Below are 19,313 nucleotides of genomic sequence, written 5' to 3' on the forward strand. Positions count from 1 at the left end.
CACTCTGTCTAGTTCTAGGACATATTATTACAGCAAACACATGATTTTTCAATCATTTTTATGTAGAGAGAAAAGCAAGCTTGCTTTTCTTTATTCCTCTATGTTACTGTCAAGACAGCACTGACGTAGACATGAAAATAATGTATAAAAGGTAAAACATTATTATAAATTGTTTATATTGGGGAACTTGAGAGAAACCCAGAGAAGCTGATGACTGCAGTTTAGAAACTGTGGCAGGAACATTTGGAAAAGTTGACCACGTAGCTTTACTATCCCAAAGGATCTTTTTTTGTTTCTTTCCTTTGCATAATTTTTCCATGAATAATCATTCAAATGCTTAGACAAATAGTAACTTATGCAATTCTTTATTAGAACACTAAGCCTCCAGAGTGAAAAGTATGAATTCACTAGGTTTGCCCTCATAAAGTGAAGTAGAGAATTACAAATCTCATGTTGGGAACGATAGGTAACGTACGGAAGAGAGTTTCAAGAATCTTTTTTAGGTTTTTTAGATTGGAGACCTATCCATGTCAATGTTAGTGTAACTCTAACTCTGCAGAGTGGTTAAGAAAAATGTACTTACAGTAGATGCTTAAGAAAATCAGAAAAGAAATCTGTCAGAAGAAAAATATAAGGATTTTTTAAAAGAAGGATAAAACCTACAGTCTGGCTACTCTAGAAGAATAGTTTTCCTTGCTGTTGTATTTTGATACATGCCTCAACTACTGTATATGCCAACTGATAAGCAGAAAACCTACCATGTGTATCTGGTGCCTTGAAGACATGAGAAAAATATCAACACATTTATATTTATATTTAAATCTTTGTACTGGTTCTGCTATGCAGAGTTGTGAAAGAGAAGGCAAACTAATGACCAATGAAACAACAGAGGGAGGCCGGAAAATCCTTTTTAGATCTGTAACAGCTGTTACATCCTTACAGCCAAGCTAGAATTCAAGGATTTTAAAAATCACCTTACAGAGAAAAGCAGGTTGGGATTCCCAGTCTGGATGAGGAATTTCCCCTTGGTATCTTCCCAACAAGACACATGACAGGCTCCTATAGAAGCTAAGCCACAGCCTCAGAAAGGTCCAGTTTGAAATACATAATGTGTGTGTGTGTGTATGTAAGAAACCTCTAGTTTTGGTATGGTTCCTCAGTGCCCCTATCCTTATGCTGTGGTCCCAATAAAAAGGCTTCAGCTTTTGTCGTCTGTATAATCCTTTTTATATAATGACATAACTGGTGAAAACTGTCAGCAACCTTCGCTTCCCAGCAAAGACAGGTAAGCAAAGAGGGTTCAACTGCTAGACAAATTTTTCTCTTTCTGGCCAGACCCATGAACACTTTGCTTGACTAGCAAAGCAACGTCCGGATTCCCCAAAGAGATTGGTTTTCAATTATTTGTTATATTGTATAAAACTGATGGAACTACACAGGAGAGGAAGCAGCAGAAATGGCAAGGAGGATCTGCCTAACAGCTTCCAACTCGGAGACCCTGATTTTCAGATAAACAGAACCTGAGGTTTTAAACAATGGAAGACAATGTAATAAAATCAGGCTACGTCCTTATAAATTCTCTGAGGACCCAGATCAGAATTAGTTCGCAGAATGCCTTCCTTCCCAATGCCAATATCAACATCAATTTTGCTTCTGTTGGAATATTTACTTTGCACAGAGAAAAAATGACCAAAACAAAAGAAACAAGAAAAGAATAAGGGAGCACAGAAGTGAGAGCTTATTTATTGATGGCAGGAGAATGATGTCCTTCAATTCTATAAAGTAATTCTTTTCTCACTAAGGGCAACAATTTGTGAGCAGAGTTAAATAAATAAATGAATGAATGAATGAATGAATAAATAAATAAATAATCATAGCCCCAAACCAAAAAAGTCAACATATGGGCTCTTGGCACCAGTGAGGAACAGGAGGATTAGAAAATCAGACAGAGTGGCAAAGGGCAGTCATTATACTATCAGTTCCTGGAACAGGGAAAGAAAAGTTGGAGTGGAAATTCTGGTACTGTCTTCTTGATGATGAGTAGAGAAGAAGCTATCAAGGATGGGAAAGAGGCTTAGGCATTTCTGGCTTGCAGTAAATGATTGGCGACTAAAACTCCCAGAACAAAGATATTTATGAGTAACCATGGCTACCTCTAAAGTAAACTGCATAGTTAAATGTCAGACTAATTGTTTACACGGAAAATGATGCTTTCCCTTCAGTCCAGAGTGAAGGAAGTTCCATCCAGATTACGTCATCAGTGTAGTAAATACCCAGACTGGCCAAAGGCCCAGAAACATACAAACATTTTGCCTGGTTGTCTCTTTTCAAATGACTCTTCCCTATTCCTTAAAAAACAAAACAAAGATAAAAAAAAACCCCTTCTGATTTAGTTTGAACTTTAGATCTAATTCCAGAGCCAGGCATACCAAGCCTGACTGGGCTAGCTTCCACCTCATTGCAGCAACACAACTCTCCAACTAGAAGAATTTGCTTGTGTCTATTCACAGGGGGGCAACGGGAAGGAACATTCTCTTGTCGTATTATGGGGCCTCAACAGTGATGTGGTTTCACAGTGTTTAGCCCCAGAAATCTAAGAAACAAAAGAATCTATTTATGGCTGGGGCAACGCCTGTGGCTTTGAAAAGAGCAAACCTGCTTGGCCTAGGGTTTTGTTCTCTAATGAACTTTCTATATAATGACAGGAGAAATGCACTCAGAAGTTCACAGGTCAAACACTAGATAAACGTAATACCCAGCAGCACAAACTAAGGAATGCTGCACAACAGATCTTAACAATTTATCTTTCCCAATTGGTGTTTCCATACTACTGGGTCTTAGAGACAGTGCTAACGTGAATTTTTTGGGGGTGGTAATGGTGGTTATGAGACTGTATAGATCCTGGTCCTCTATCAAATCAAACCAAGCTTTGAGTCACTGGGAGACAGCTTAAACAAATACTACATTTTGCTAACTCTTGGCTTGTCATTATGTAAACCTCAGAACTATGGTTTAAAGTAAATGCTGACTTTTTAAGCATCAGCAAAATAATCTAGATTTGTCACTCTTGTTTAAGCAATGAATTGTTTTGTTAATTTTTTATTAACATAATCTTTGTTGATTTTTCATTTTTGTTAATAACTTTGTCAAGATCTTTGCTTGCATGTAACAAGTCAAGAATCAGAAGAAAGGTAACTATGGAAATATTGCTTATCTTGGTAGTGATGAAGAGACTCACACAGATTTGTTTGGGTTTTTTTTTTCCTGCTTGCATGCATGTTGTTTAGCTTTCTGCAAGAATCAATGAATGTGTCTCATGGAATGTCATAACATGGTAGACATCAACGTCTTGCCATTTCTGTAGTATGAACTGGTGATATTCTGTGTCAAAGTAGCCTTTTGGGGAGTTGTGTAAAACTGCCATTTAATAATACATCTTTTTTTAAACTATTAAGGCAATGAAGACTTTTTTGAGATACCTTAAAGACTAAAAAAAAGTTATTATTGAAAACATGTTCATGATTATTGCCTGGGCTACAAAGCTGATGCAAACACTGGTATCCAGATACATTTTGTACCAAATGAATTTGCAGCAAGTGAAATCGTTTTAAGTATAGTGAAATGACCTCTTTTACTGACCACCAGGAGGTGGGCACCATGGGACTGGTTTCATCCTCTTTGGGATTCACCAGACATGGGCAACCAGATGATATTTTATTGGTTTCAAACCCTCTACTAGGAACTGAACTCGCAGACCTGAGATGACCTCTTTAGGCTTATTTTCCCTGCATAATCTATTTTTGCTCTTTCCTAACACCAACAAGAGTTGCATTTATGTGTGCCCAACAAAACACAAGTTAGCATTGTTTCAGATATTGTAAGCTGCCAAGCAACGTGCAAACCTGCTAGAAATTTAATGGCAAAGTTTTAGCTGCGAGGACATGTCTTTAACTCTCCCCTATATTGAAGGACTTTCAGACACTGGGATCTTATACAATTTCTGCTCTGGTTTAAATTATTATGTGAAATATTTTCTGGGAAAAATTATTGAAGTGTATGTTCCAAAACAACCCGTCAGCTGGCTATGGAACTCATACTGGCCATCTTTTAGACTGAACCCAGATGGCTTTTTTCATCACAGGCAACTGATTGGAAAATGTGAACAGCTGAAATAGTTTAAATAACGTCCACATATATTTTCTCTGCTAGCTTTCAAACTTCTGCGACTTTAAATGGCCCTCAAATTCTCTAGCTTCTACAAGTAGTTAGTGTAACCCTGAAAGGTAAGAGGTGTGAGAAGCATTCAGAATTTAGCATAAAAGGTGATGGAGAAATGATATCTCAGCCATCATTAATAAAATTATGCTGCTGTGAAAAAGTACTTTTATTCTTTGTTCACCATCTGGTCTGATTTATGGAGAGCTTCCTGACAAATAGCAGATTTCCTTCAACATAGCCATCATCCAACAAAGCCATCATCCCATCAACAAGCCATCATCCCTGTTAAAGGGGCACATCAACCTTGACATGTTACAAACACATAATCCCAAGTACAATATGGGACAATTTGGGAATTTGGGGAAAGCAAATACAACCCCCTTTCCCCCTTCAGCAGTGAATAAGGTCATTCCTGTGGCCTAGGAATTTCTTGGGAATACCTAAAAATAAAATTTCTCATGGAAATATCTTAGAAAACTATAACAACAAAAAATCTGCTACAACTCTACCTATAAAATAATGATCACACTGATTTAGTTGTTGTTACTGGGCTATTGTCAAATCCTTTTTATTGAATTGATTATTTTCAGTAACAATTGCACAGGCAACTCTGCTTGAGCAGCTTATGTCACCCATGCATTTAATCTACACAAATGTCCAGTCCTGAATTCAATTTACCAATATTTTTATGGTCTATAATTGTTGGTCATTTAATGGACACATACTCCCAATGCATTCATTATCTTGGCAACAGAGTAAAGCTTTCCAGCCGGGCAAAAACCAAAATTACATATAAGAGACAGCTTCTGATAGACAGCCGGGTAAGGAAATGAAATGATAGGATCGTCTGCAAAGGCTGAAGTGGCCAGCAGAACCAGAACGAGGAAGCAAAAGAAATATGTAGGAGAGGAGAGTGTGAAGCCAATTCTCAACAGGTGTTACCAACAGTTTATTTGGGTAAAATGATATAGCTTGAAAACGTGGGTGGAACATTCAGGAGCAATTCAGCCTAAATCAGTCCTGTCCTAGGTTGTTTCCTAAATTCATACAGAAAGACTCCATCACGGCCAAAACGTGATAATTTGGGATTCTTTTATGACAGAAGTTCTTGTTTTGAGATCTAGTTCAATTTATTGTTCCTGGGTTATAATTTCTACAGGGCTCTACTTGAGAACAGTAAAGGAAGCTTGCATTGGGGGCCAACAGCAAGAAGAATTCTCAGAATTGGTCAGGGCCCCATCATAGCAAGAGAGAGATCTAAGTCATTCTCTGATGCTGCAGTTTGTCCAAGCTCTTCCCCTTGCAGTTGCTGTAATGAGAGAGGAACTCTTTCAGGCTAAACTGGAAAATGGCCCAGTGGATTTCACCTAGGAACAGAACTGGAAGCTTTCCTGTTGGCAAACTATCATAAGAGTAGCTTCTGAGGCACCAAAAGTAGGCTCTGTGGAGGGTGAACTTCAGCAAGGACAGCTGTTTAATTTACGATGGCTACTGAGCAGACCCTCTTCTTCAAACTCCAAAATTAGACCTTAGAACACATTAGTGCCAACTCTACCTCCATACCTATTCAGGGTAGACCACAACCAGACTCCAGGAGCTCATGATATAAGCCAACGCCTAGTGAATCCATGGAAGAAACAGGGTAGTCTCAGTCCAAGAGCAGAAATGAATATAAGCTGACATTAAAAAGATGGCAACATTCTGAAATATGGGTTGTGTGTGTGGGCTGTGGGTTGGTGGGTGGGTAATTTTTCAGCCTACTTACAGGCTCCTGCTGACCTGGGAGTATCAAACTTCAAAAGGAGGTTTTAGCATACAGTTCATCAGTAAATTTGATTCTATTCAAATTGGATATAATCTGAATGATGAATTTCTTTCTCAACTATTAGCACAGCTAGTAAGCTAAATCACCAGTAACAACAGTTACAAATGGATTATTCTCTAGTTCTTCTGTGCATTTGGGATTTTCCTATATATGTTACAGATCCGTATTGTACTTCAGGATGGTTACAAAATTTTCTTCAGTGGAGCTGTACGTGTGTATACACGCACATGTCTAATTTCATAGCACCACACTGACCATTGCTTTGAAGTAACTGACAATCAGAGAATAGCTCCAGCGATACAGAAAAAAAATGGAAAAACAGCATTCCAAAGCAGAGATGCTTTCTAAAACCAGTAATCTCTTCTTGCAAGAAATACATTCAACAAATTTCCATTCAGTTACGAGCAAATCGTATAAACCGCCTTTTAAATCTCTAAGTATCCAGCAAAATCCTTTTCCATGTTTTACACCAGCATTTGAAGGTAACTCTTTTTCTGCCAATGTGGCAAAATCTGACATATCAAGAAAATGCCTTCAAGATCATGGCTACCGTATCGGTTTGCATGTTCTGATTTGTTTAGTCTGGTTTAGAGACATATTTATATAGATTTCTCATGTTCCATATTGAGCTTCTGAATTAGAAAAAATTAGGAACTCAGAGCATGCCTCATTTTTGTTTGCCACACATGCAGAAGCAGGAGACCGCATTGCTATTTGGACTCTTAAACAAGTGGCAATCACAGATGATAGGGATCATTTATATGAAGTCTAGAGTAAGATGTGGTGCTTATGAGAAATCATGGGGAATGGACAATAGTGACAAAGAAGAAAGCTATCATTTCAAACCCAGGCCTAATTCAGATTCTGGTTTTAATCTATGAGGGCCCAACATTATTCTTCTTTGAGGCCATTGCTGTCTACCTTCAGAGCGGACCTGGATCTCCACCAAGATCCTGATTAAAAGAAAAATATTAGCATTAATGGAGATATGCTTGTAAAGCTTATCTTGGACTGTGATGATTAGATCGTTTTATTTCTCCCTATTGCAAATGGGACACGTATGTTGAGGCCAAGATGCAACAACTCATCTTAAAAAACCAAACCAAACCATGAGCTCATGACAGAATCAAGGTTAAAGCAAGACATCAGACAATTCATGGCTAATATACTCCACTCCCTCTGAAGAGAATAGCTCTTGAAAACAGGATTTACAGCAAAAAGAAATGTTCTCACCACCAGTCCCTTTCAACTACTGACATCATTTTGTTAGAGATATAGTCTGCAGTACCTTCTTTGCAAGATGCTCTCCTTTATCAACATTGCCTTTCTGCTGTTGCATGAATTAATGAACAATAGCAGGAACAGTGTATTGTTATTCTGAGAAGAATAGGCCAGGAATAAAAGATATTTCCACTATATTTTAACTTCCATATGCTGAGGATAATCCTTCACTGACACACAGGTTTGTTCAACAGCATAGATTCAGGAGACAGGTATCATATAGTTTCCACAAGCTATGGGAACCAGGTTTGTATGAGATCCCATCAATCTGAGCAAACGGGAAACCAAGATAGCACATTCTAATGTGCTCAGATGTAACAGGTGGCTTTGCAGTGCAAAGATTAAGCATGAGTAAACATTTGCTAGATTCAATTGATTGAAGAAGCTAACAACGGTGTGAACGCTGGCACGTTGGCACGCCTATAAGATTGATTTTTCATGGAACAGCCATCCAGATAGCCCCCAGGAGAAGCATCGCTTAAATATTTATTGGAATGTCAGAGGCACAGATTGGTTTGTCTTGCATATTCTGAGTAGTGAGTGTGCTCCATGCAGTCTGGTGGTGAGAGAAATGATTTTTCAATCCCATGATTATGCTCTTTTACGTAGCAGCAGTTAAAAAGCAGCCACGCTACCTTCTGCCAGGCCAGTAGGAGACACTGTGGAAATCAGCTTAACAAAGAGGCTCTGAAGGAATGCCACCCAGAATGGTTCCAGGGTGGTGCCTGGGGCCAGGAAGGAGGTAGACTTGGCTAGCTAAACTCCTACCAATGCCAAACCTTTCTGGTCAAGCCCCAGTCTCAGAAACATTTGGGCACAGTTAGTCTTGTGTGTGTGTGTATGTGTGACTATGTGTAGAGCTGCACTTGAAAGATAAAGGGTTGGAGGGAATTCAAGGTCTGGATTAAGCTTATCACCTTCCACAGAAGGATCTTCACCAAGCACAGAAATCCTGAAGAAAATAGACTTTTACATATATTATTCTGACTCCCTAGAATTTCAAAAACTGGTGACTAAGCTTGCTGGTTTTTCTTTTCCTTTCCTATCACCTTTTCCTTCGGAGTCATTTTTAAGATTAAAAGCCTATTGGCAGAACCTCTGATTTTCTAACTGTGCATAAGCTATTTTGGAGGGCCTCCTTCTTCATTAAAGAATACAGTTTTAAAAATAGTTGAATCAGGGAACCCATCCCTTTTCAGAATATATCCATCCATCCATCCATCCATCCATCCATCCATCCATCCATCCATCCATCCATCCATCCATCCATCCATCATAGGGCATAGGCATAGGGTAGAAATTCTCAAATGTTACCGTTGTTACCTCTAGGCTTTCCTATTTATAAAACGGCTCTATGGTAGACTGTCCAGTCATAAACATCCTTTTATTTACAGGAAATAGTGTGGATGATCCAACACCACACTCTCTGTTTTCCCTTTCCTTCCCCTCTCAGTTTATCTTTTATTGAGGCAAGTCCCATTTTAAGAATGTCCATGGATTCCCGTGAGAACCCTAGAGACATTCTTGGGAATGAAGATAATTAGCAGAATAATTGGAGAATGAATATTGCACTGTAGGTTATACAGTGAGGAAAGACCATAGCAAATCTCCAAAATGTAGACTGAAATAAGAACTTTGCTATATTTTTTCTCAAGTGATCTGTCTTATCAGTGTAGGGTTACCTTCTTAAGAAAATTAAATGGCAAATCCTTTTTGTTCTTGCTAAATACGAAGAAGATTGTAGTTAATTATTATAAATTAGCTATAGTATATCTACCACCTTGACATAAGATTTATTTGGTAACCCTGAGTAGGCTGCCATGAGTTCTACTTTAAAATTAAAACGCAGTATTTTAAGGAAATACTATCAACTAATAAAGCTTTTGTTAAGTCCACTGCTGTTGCTGTTACTACTGATTATATGGTTTCTATGTACTCTCTCAGCACATTATTTGTATAATTTTCTAAAGGTGTTCCAGCTGAGTTGTTTGTCTAGCAATGGAGAGCTTTAATGCACACAAACCTATCCAAAACCTATTTTTGTACATTCACAAACTGAACAACGATGGCCAAGCATTCTCAGGTAAATATTCCACCTAACCAAAATTTGGCTTTATTTCTAGGAGAGAATCTCAATCTGGTGATCAGATGATTTATCTATCTGCCCATCTGTGTCTTACCAGCTGTACTACTCAGTGGATACTGGAAGGACAACTGAAAAGCACAGATTCAGCAGAACAGCTCTGAATATTAAAAGCTGCTCTAATATTTCACGGTGGAATCTGAGCTTTAACTACACTGGAAATAGTTCCTCGACATCTGCAATGTGCTGCAAAGCTAAAATAAACAGATTGAAGTGTGGTCATGACCGCAAGCAGACATCAGGATGGTTTTGTAGAAAGATGGTGACCTTAGAATAGAAAACTCCGGTGAACAGTCCCAACTGATAGAAGAATGCTTGTGAAATTGCAGGGTTGAACGGCAGAATAGTGCAGCATTTTGAAATGTATTGTGTACCTGCAAGATCTTCTTTTGATGACACCAGTCTTGGGGAACTGTTTCCTGGCTCAATTCTTAAGGATAATCTGGAAAACAGAAATGATCACATGAAAGGAGTCAGCTAGCTTCAGGGGATGCAAAGGGGCAGACTTGTTATCTCATCTTATTGGTTAAAAGCAGGAAATCTAGCTTAGCCTGGATGTGTTCACCCATTCTTTGGATACAAAAGATTTTTACTGAAGTCACTGCATTTGTGTCATATGAAGCCAAACAGATTTTTCACAATCTCAAGGAATACTTATCTTTATTGATGTGGCATCTACAAAGCCATTTAACACTTAGTAAGGCACACATGGAAGGCATTCTTGGGCCAGCCTATTTCATTTAAAGTGTATGGATCATCAGTTTCTGAATCCCAGATAAAATCTGCCCCTTGAAGGGTAATCAGAATCTGGAACTGCCACCGTAGGGAAATGGGGTGTCAAAACAGGCACACCTGTGGTAGCATTCCCCATTTTTCAGTCATTCTCAAGGGCTTTTTGGCATTAATTACTTACCAGAGGTGTTATTGATACGAAAGACAACATTCCCCCCAATATTTTAGATACCAAAGCTAACCAGACTGGCATTGAAATGTGTTTTTATCAAATGGAACATGGAGTTGAGTGTCAGAGAAGGCTGCAGGATCTGGAAACTCATATGTGTCTATAGAAATGGGACCAAGGGTGGAGTGTGAGGGATGTGAGCAATGTGCTAGGCAGACAAGAGGCTTTAGAGTCACAGTCAGAGAGTCTCTGCCATGCGCATTCCTGATGCAAGTTGCTGGATTAAGATTCTTGTTGCAGAGCTCTCTAGAAATAGGCTATAAACTGGGACTGTCAGATGAAAGGTATTTTAACCATGGGGTTGCAAGAGATGGGGTCCTTTGAAGGCAGTGAAAGATGAGAAGGGAAGTACAGAGACAAAGAATGCATTGTAATGAGCGGGCTGAAATTCCAAAATCATAGCGTAGAATTTTACATTAACAAAACCTTGCCCAGCTCTATAGCGAGAGCTATGCAACATGTACCTTGAAGCGAACATTATGAAAATGCAAATATATTTTCCCCCTATAATAATCATTTTAATAATCTGAAGTATATCCATAACTGTAGACCTCCTTGCCAGTCCCATGAGGATATTGTATTACTTCTCAGTTGCCACATTATTTGGAGAAATAAGGAGTGACTATCATTTATTATTCATATTCAAAATAATTATCTACTACTTTTAAAGATAAAATCGTCACAACATTTTTATAAAATCTGTCTCTCTCTCACACACAGCCACATACTGGAGATTTTTTAACCTGTTTGAGGCACACTGACATAGTGTAGGGCTTTTATGCTGGTTCACATTAATGTTTAACAATCAGCAGTCTTAAAGGGTAAATTTCCCAATAATGCAAGTGTACCAGTGATTGTTAGTTGACTGCTATGCACCTCCTCTTAACCTCATTTGGTTTTGGAGTATTTTCTATTCTATTCTATTCCAGATTGTATTTATCCAAAAGGAATGGAATTTTCTTCATGGAAAGATTTTACAGATTTATTTTCTGGCCTCTTATTGGAACAGATTCTTGGCTGATCTTGGACAACTGTGTTGTTTCAAGGTGCTATCTGAAATTTAAGGAACTTAAAAATGATACACTTTTTTCCTTTTTTTTTTTAATATTCATTTCGTACAATTACTCATATGACATCCAGAGTGGAAGCCATGACAAGAAAACTGAAGCTTAGGACTGTGTCAAATGTTCATTTTGTTTTCTGCGTGCACACTGGAACATTTTCTGAAAAAAAACACAAAAAAATGAAAATGTTCACCTTGTTTAAAGTTACTCACAGCCATGGCTTCTACTTTGGTTCCACATATTTGGTTCCATTCAATTCTGGCAACTACACTCCAAAAGTCTATGTCCATAAAAAATCCTATTGAACTTAAAAACGTTGGGACATGCTTCAGACCAGACCTCCGTAACTGGCTATTTAAAAAGTATCCTATGGAGAAAGTTGATTTTTGATTTGGCATTACTCATTTGAACTTTTAGAGGTAAGGAAATAGAACATTGTTCCAGACAACTGCCTTGATGAAGAAGCATGGCACACTAGTTTCTGGCACATAGTTTCTCTGCCTGTAATGTGTGCTTAAAATAAAGCACATAACATTTGCTGAGGGTTTGTCTGATATAATTCTTATCATTCCTCTCAAGCAGGAAGCAGGGCGAGAGGGAGAGAATGAATATTACAGTGAAAATCAAAGTGTATTTTAAAATCACCTTCCATGATTGATTTTCTTTTAGCACCCCCTTTTAAATGTAATCTTTATAAACTGAAAAGGGGAAAAATATACTCTACATCAAGTCCAAGTTCAAATAGGTTTGACATTTCAGTCAAATCAAATAAAAACTACACTGCACGACTTATACATGTACAATGTAAATACCCTTTTCAAATGAAATTAATGCTCAACATGAACCCATATCACTTATGGGAAAAGGATAGTTTTATTTTTGCAGCCTGAAATTAATTCAATGACTTTTCTCTACAGTTTAATAGCCTTTTGACAATTTCAGCAGATTGTAACTGGTCTCAAAATTCTGGTCTTCTTCACAAGACCTAATATAATCTGTCCTGTAATCTAACTTCCTTCTCCCCCATGACACCTTTCTGATGTATTAAGAATGCAACTTTGCCTAAGCTGGATCAGAATCCTTGGAATTAGTCCCAGCAAATCTGGAGTATACCAGATTTGGGAAGTCTTCTGGTAAGTCCCCAACAAGGATGCCTTTTCTGTTTATGGCTTAAGTGAATATTTCCATCTATAACATGATTATGAATACAATTCTGGTCAGTGACTGTAACCCAAAAAAATCTATTCTATTCAATGAATATATAGCCAAGAAGTGGTAGCAATTTTGTGTGGTACAAAAATTTGATATGCCAAGTTGTGTAGAAGATACAACTTGTGGCTGGACAGGGCTACTAGAAATGTCTAGGGCTTTCCTTCCCAGAATCAATTCATTCACAGCTGCTTGATTACAATGGAAGTCCTTCTCTTGTAAGTGTCAATTTTGTTTTTTGATCATTCTCAGTTCTAAATTCCAGGACGTCAGGATGTTGTTTCACCTCCGAATGAATCATCTTCCCACCAACAATGGAGGAGGATGGAGCTAAATGATGTGCATAATGTGTTCATATCTGTGCCACATGGTTTTGACTCCACCCCGGATTGGGATTTCTTCCTACACATCTGGTTTTAAACCACGACAAAACAGATTAAAGTACAGATTAGATCTTAAAGCACCCATCAGCTCTGAGAGTAGTATTCCCCCCTCCAAATACAGATGGATTCACATTAACATTGTACCATGTTAGATTAAACATAGTTACAATGGCTGACCAGCCATAAATAATAGTTTGCAAATTATTCAGGTGAGATGACCAGAAAACATCCTGCTTATTCTAGTCTCTAGTGGTTAAGGCATCAGGTTAGAAAGAGGGAGACCATGAATTCTAGTCCCACCTTAGGCACAAAGCCACCTGGGTGTTCTTGAATGCACCAAAAAATCATAAAAATAATAATAAAAATTACAACGCTTGCTTGTGGGAAACCTGAAACGGAGTTACATTATTGAGAAAGCAATCTGGAAGGAGACAGCTCTCTGCTCCTTGCCAAATGGAAGTTGTTAGTTCGGGAAAGGAGTCGGGTAGTCTTTGAGACCTGGGAAGAAGGAAATCCAACCGGGAGTCTGAAGATGGAAGAAATGGAAGGAAACAAATGTTCCAAGATCAGCACGATTTCCAGAACTGCCGTGCTTGCAAAGGCACTACTGGGTGATTGGTTTCGCAGATGTTCAGGGGGCAGTTAAGGTGGAAACAGAAACTGAAGCTTTTCAAACCGAACCTTACAGTTACATTTAGTATATAAGCGAGGTGCTATGTCTTAGAAGAGAAAAGAATCAGAGGGATCTGTGTGCAAAGAACGATAAACCACAAACTCTCTCAGCCTGCCACTGAAGCCCCATCTGCACAATGTTGCTGATTAACACAAGTCGCCCTCATCCCACGGTCTGCCACCTATGAAGAAACTGAAGAAATTGAACGTTTGAGTCATTCGCATGGATACAGCCGGGTGGAAGAAGGAGACTACAAGTATCGTGGCCCTTGTCTGCGGGCCAGAATTTTTTCACAAGTTTGCATATCCTCAAAGGCCAGGCAGTGGAGGATTTTTAGAAAGAACAAAGACCTGCCTATGTAACTGGGCAGAGGCAATGCTGTTTTCTTCTGTGAAAATGTCCAAGGAGATAACAGGATTCACAAGAACAAGGTCTTGTTCTAATTTTTTTTAAAAAAGCATGTCAGGAGGATATTTCTTTTATTAAAGCTTGAAAATGCTTACTGCCTCTACAGGACTAACGTATAACATCTTGCGCAGCATTGGAAATGAGAGGGAACCCAAATGGTGTTTGGACTAAATTATCCAAGAAGAAGAGTTTTTGCCAAACAGTTAAAAAGAAGACAAATCATCTAATCTTTTTCTGACCCCTTTTCTCTTTTATAAAAATTTCCCATATACAGTAGAGTCTCGTTTAACCGACCTTCGCTTATCCGACATTCCGTCTTATCCAACGCCCCTAAAAAAAACACAACACGCATAAATCGGCGACGAGAAAAGTGTGCCGCTTGTTTGCGAGCGTGAGTGTACTCTTTCTTGTTGCTCCTGATGGTGCGGTGCTGCAACGCAAAAATCGATTGCAACAGGCGCAGCGGATCGTGTTTTTTTTTTTTTTTACCGCACTCAATTGTCACTGTGTGTTATCCGACATTTTCGCTTATCCGACGTTCTGCTGGCCCGTTTATGTCGGATAAGCGAGACTCTACTGTACTTCCTAAGAGCCTATGGCTTTATCTCGTGGCTTGAAAAATTAGCACATTTAATCAAGACATGGACTTTCAGATCAAAAGGAGGACTGCTGGATGACCTCTAGCAAAATGTATGTAAACAGTGCTCACTGTTGCTAGCAATGCCTCTGTGGGGTTTAAAATGTGTTTTCATGAAAAAAAAAAATTACTCATGTTCTGAATCATTTCCAAGAAATATGTCATGGCCCTAAATATTTAGAGAACCCCCTTTGTTATGTTCTGTTCCACACAGAATATCCAAGCTAATGAAAAACTACTGTATATATAATCTTAACATCATGCATGAATGTGAAACTCTGTCCAAGAATGAAATTAGGCAATGTGGTTTCTGGCATTCCGCCTAGAAACCGCAACACAAAAGCACAGACTCACACCGACTGCAATTATACACTTTTCACTACTGCTTAAAGAGAATGCTTCCAATGCCTACAAAGCATCGTTACACAAACCTACAAAGTTAACAACAGGTAATATCCTGCACGCCAACCACAATAACATGGCAAGCGAACATAACCACGTCGTCTTCATTTCAGTTTGCATTGCAAGGAAAGTATTACTGAAGAACGTGCCAAAGTTCTTGTTTTAAAATCAGCCTTTTTACCTGTCATTTAGACAATCACAGGCAAACAAACAAGAGGTTGGATAAAAACTAGAAAAAAACTGAATAAGGGAAAGGTCGGAGAATGGGGGAAAGGGAAGAGAAAGCAAAATAAATGTATCTACTTTACGTCTAGCAGGTAAGTGTAAGGACAGAATTATTGGTGTGTTTGTGGTATATGTACTATGGAGTCCTTGGTGCTCTCTGAGCTTGGTTGTTTTCTTGCAGATGTTTCATTATCCAACTAGGCAACTTCATCAGTGCTAGCAAGTGTAGGGTCTGCTCCCTGTTTATATACAGTAGCTTGCTCTGCCACTGTTGGTGGGTGTGTGATTTTCTCCTTGGTAGTTCCTTGATTAGGGCATTGTTTTCTGCTTGATTGTTTGTCTGATGTTCTTCCCTGCTTATCTGGGTGTAGGCTGCTGGAGAGGATGTGTTCTGGTCTTTTTGTTTCCTTCTTAGCTTTTTTATTGTCTCTTTTGAATGAAGTGTATATGTGGCTTATCTCTATGTGTACAGTCTGTATATGTATTATGCAAGAATGGAATAATGAAGTACTTTATTCTTCTTCGTATCTACTAATTGCAATCTAATAGGTAGTTTATTGGACCACAGGATGTTCCAGCAGATCTTCATTCTTAATACAGTGTGTCATTTGGACAAGAATACACAGCAGACTCAAACTGATTTAAACATCTTAATGTCTGCAGTCTAGCTTTTCAGGGTATAAAACCACAGACTCTTTTCTCCAGCAATCTATGTAACAGAAGGAAAAAAGGAAACAAGAGTCTATGTACAATTTATTCACGCACATCCTGCTACTAGCATGCTGATGAAAACCCCATTCCCATCTTAACCCTCCCAAAAGTGTGATAAGTTGCACCAAAAACAATCTGAGGCCACGTTTCTTTATCTGGAAGACAGTAAGATACATTGCACAGGATTCTGGTATCAAAACCTTATTGGTGAATGTCTGCTTTCAATCTGATACCAAAAACCCAAAGGTATTTATAAGATAAACAAAGAATATTCTTAGCAGCAAAAAGACCAGCCTTGATTTGGTTTTTCAGCTGTGGTCCAAATCTATGAAATGGGGACAGATTCTGCAGAAAGTGTGCCCCAAAGAGAAGCATTTTGTGCAATTTGGCATGAATTAGAAGAGGAAAAAAGGATTTAAGAAGGGCACAATTATGATAACTTGCCTAGTGTACAAATATAGGGTTTTTTTTCTTCCATTTAAAAGGTTTCCTACCAATTCAGTAGGTTTTCATAGCAGTTCAGAAGTGGATGGAGAAATGGCAGTTGTGGACTGTTCTTGCTGGCTAGCAGATGATATCAGATCCTTTATCCACAGAACAAATTTGACATTTTTACAAAAAAAAAAAAAAAAAAGCATATCGAGTAGCTTAACAAGCTACAAGAGGCACTCTATCTTTTGTCCAAGATGGCAGCATGTGATAAAATTGGGAATTAAAAATAAAAATCCCAGCCAGGAAACACAAGCACCAAAGAATTTCTGTGCTGGGATTTGGAGACAAGTCCAGATGTTCCCTTAGGGACCGTCTTTTTCTTCCCAAATGCATTGTACCGCAGCCTCCTTTTCAGTGATGGGAACTTTACCATTATTGTGAAAATGTGTCATGTACATCCATACATCAGCCACCCACTCATAAGGCAATCCTGATTTTTTGGTTTAGAGTTAGGTTAACGAGTATAAGCTCTCAACTGTGCAACAGGATGAATCACTTACAACACCATATGTGATGACTACAGAAAATTCAACTAGTGGAAAAAAACTCTTCTCAATCTAGTCTAGCTGTCTCATTCGCAAGATTTCTTCGAACAAAATAAGTGCCTATGCAATAGAATAGCACGTAAGCTTATCTGTTTTTACTTTAAGTCTTTAGAAATAATCTTATTTTGGAATGAGTGGTTTTATTTTGGAAATGAAGTGGGATTTTATAGATGAGATCCATCTGAAATTTCACTTAGATCTCTGATACTTTTTTTTTCTTTTTAAAACCCATCGTCTAATTTCCTTGCCAGAAATAATTTCTTTTTAAAAAAGTGTTTTTTTTCCCAAGTCTATGGCTAGACTATTTTTTCCCTCCGTGAAGTCAGCTGGAGCAAAGGAAGGCAGGGATTGTACTTACTTGTAGTTGTCATCTTCCACAAATTTTTGAAGCTCTTCAATATACCGGACAGACTTCAAGTATTTTTGCACATGGGGTAACATTATAAGGTGATCTGTATTACCAAAAAAAAAAGTATGTAAATCTCAAAACTGCCATGAAGAAAAACAGTTTCTCCTTGTTGCAACCATGGGCTAAACTTTTTTCCTTTGTTATCTATTCTGAAATGTAACCCCAAATTTTCCACTAAGAATCTGATTTCACTGAACGCTATAATGAACTCGAGTCTTCCTTTAGCTCACATGAAGTATGATTAAAATACATTTTACAATAAAGATCTCTCCTGAACAGGAAATGGAGAGAGAGTGTAACTTAAAGAAGCCCAGTCAAGAAGCGAAAATTGGAGGATACGCCACAGGTGTCCCAGCATTTCTAGGCCTCATCTACAGCTCTAGCCTTATTATTACAAGAATTATAGATGAGGGTTAGTGGAACTGAAATCCAAAAACATCTGAAAGATATCCGTCTGGGAAAGACTAAAACAACTCACAGCTGGGTGAGCATATAACATGGAAGAAAATGAATGGGGTTTCCTGAAGTCAGAGCAGAAGCTAAGCCAATGGGTTGCACTGAAATCTGCAATGGAATTTATCCATAAAATGAGAAGGGAAACATACCCCTTCACTGTAGACACATGTACATACTCAGCCAGCAAGACAAACACATAAATCTGATTGTCTACAACTAATAATATATAAAAGATGAATGGTGGAAACAAAATGACTTAGTAACACAGAACATTAACCCTCAAGGCCAGCTTTCATACGAGGTGGACATCTGATACTAATTTACTATGTTGCTTAACACTGGTGAGGAGATAAATGACCAACCGTAGCTACAAGAGACTTGCAAATCAGCAATTATTCGGAGGATATTGTTCATTTGATTGGATCTTTGTTCATTCTCCATGATGCTGCCTGAAGCTGGATATGCCGAATCGATGTAGATTAAGTCCAAGAGATAAATCCCTAAAGTTAAAGAGAGAGATTAGACCATGTTTAGTTGATAAAGTTATAACCAACTCCATATAGTTGATAAAAGTTATAACCAACTTCCAGGAACCACTCAACATTTCTGAATCATGTCTCTCAAAAGTAAAATCAGAGCTGAACAATTATAGAGAAAGTTCACACTTTTCCCATCTTTCTTGGCACTTAACATATTGTTTTCTAATTCTCATTGAAAGCTAGATATGTCAAGAACTGCACACAATTACCCTCACCCTCAGAATACTATATCATACTATTTGCTCTTTAGATCCAAGGATTAGAATTTAATAAGGAAAGGTGAATAAAATAGCTACCTGTAGTTGGTTTGCGAGATAGCAGAAGCTGCTGCAAACCTGTGATGGAGTCTACTGACCCATGCCCTGTGCACGCCCACCTGACCCATGCCCTGTGCACGCCCACCCTAACAATGCACATACAATCATACATTTGGGGAACTCTGGGACTCTTTTTAAAGCAGAAACATTGCTATAATCTGCCAAACAGGCTGGGTAACAAATGCCACTTTCTGAATCTGGCAGATGAATGAGACTTTCAGATTGACTTATTCAAGTTAAAAACTAGAATAGCAGAGAGACACAGGATAAAGAAAATGATCAAGGAGGAGATGCTTTTAGAGAAGAGCATGTATATGCTGTCTATACTAATGGAGTTCTTGTGTTTTGCATTTTACTGAAATTACCCTGAAATCTTGACTCTGAAATCCATTTGTATTCTACAAAAGAAAGCAGA

At 38.3% G+C, this 19,313-nt stretch overlaps 1 protein-coding gene across 4 annotated transcripts in view; it reads right to left on the bottom strand.

Moving 5' to 3' along the window:
- The window catches only part of RALGPS1 (Ral GEF with PH domain and SH3 binding motif 1), a 116,605-nt gene that overhangs the window by 19,545 nt on the left and 77,747 nt on the right, over positions 1–19,313 (bottom strand). For all 4 annotated transcript variants that reach the window (XM_088147005.1, XM_088147004.1, XM_088147003.1 and 1 more), the window contains exons 10-12: positions 18,405–18,542; positions 17,536–17,629; positions 9,842–9,909 (exon numbers count right to left, since the gene is read on the bottom strand). In XM_088147005.1, the coding sequence (XP_088003131.1) occupies positions 9,842–9,909; positions 17,536–17,629; positions 18,405–18,542 (300 nt within the window). The remainder of the gene's footprint in view (positions 1–9,841; positions 9,910–17,535; positions 17,630–18,404; positions 18,543–19,313) is intronic.

The sequence above is a fragment of the Python bivittatus genome, unplaced genomic scaffold (assembly GCF_059951505.1).
Source record: "Python bivittatus isolate LINGU-HERP-01145 unplaced genomic scaffold, Pbiv_v1 ctg000160_np1212, whole genome shotgun sequence".
Taxonomy (NCBI): Eukaryota; Metazoa; Chordata; class Lepidosauria; order Squamata; family Pythonidae; genus Python; species Python bivittatus.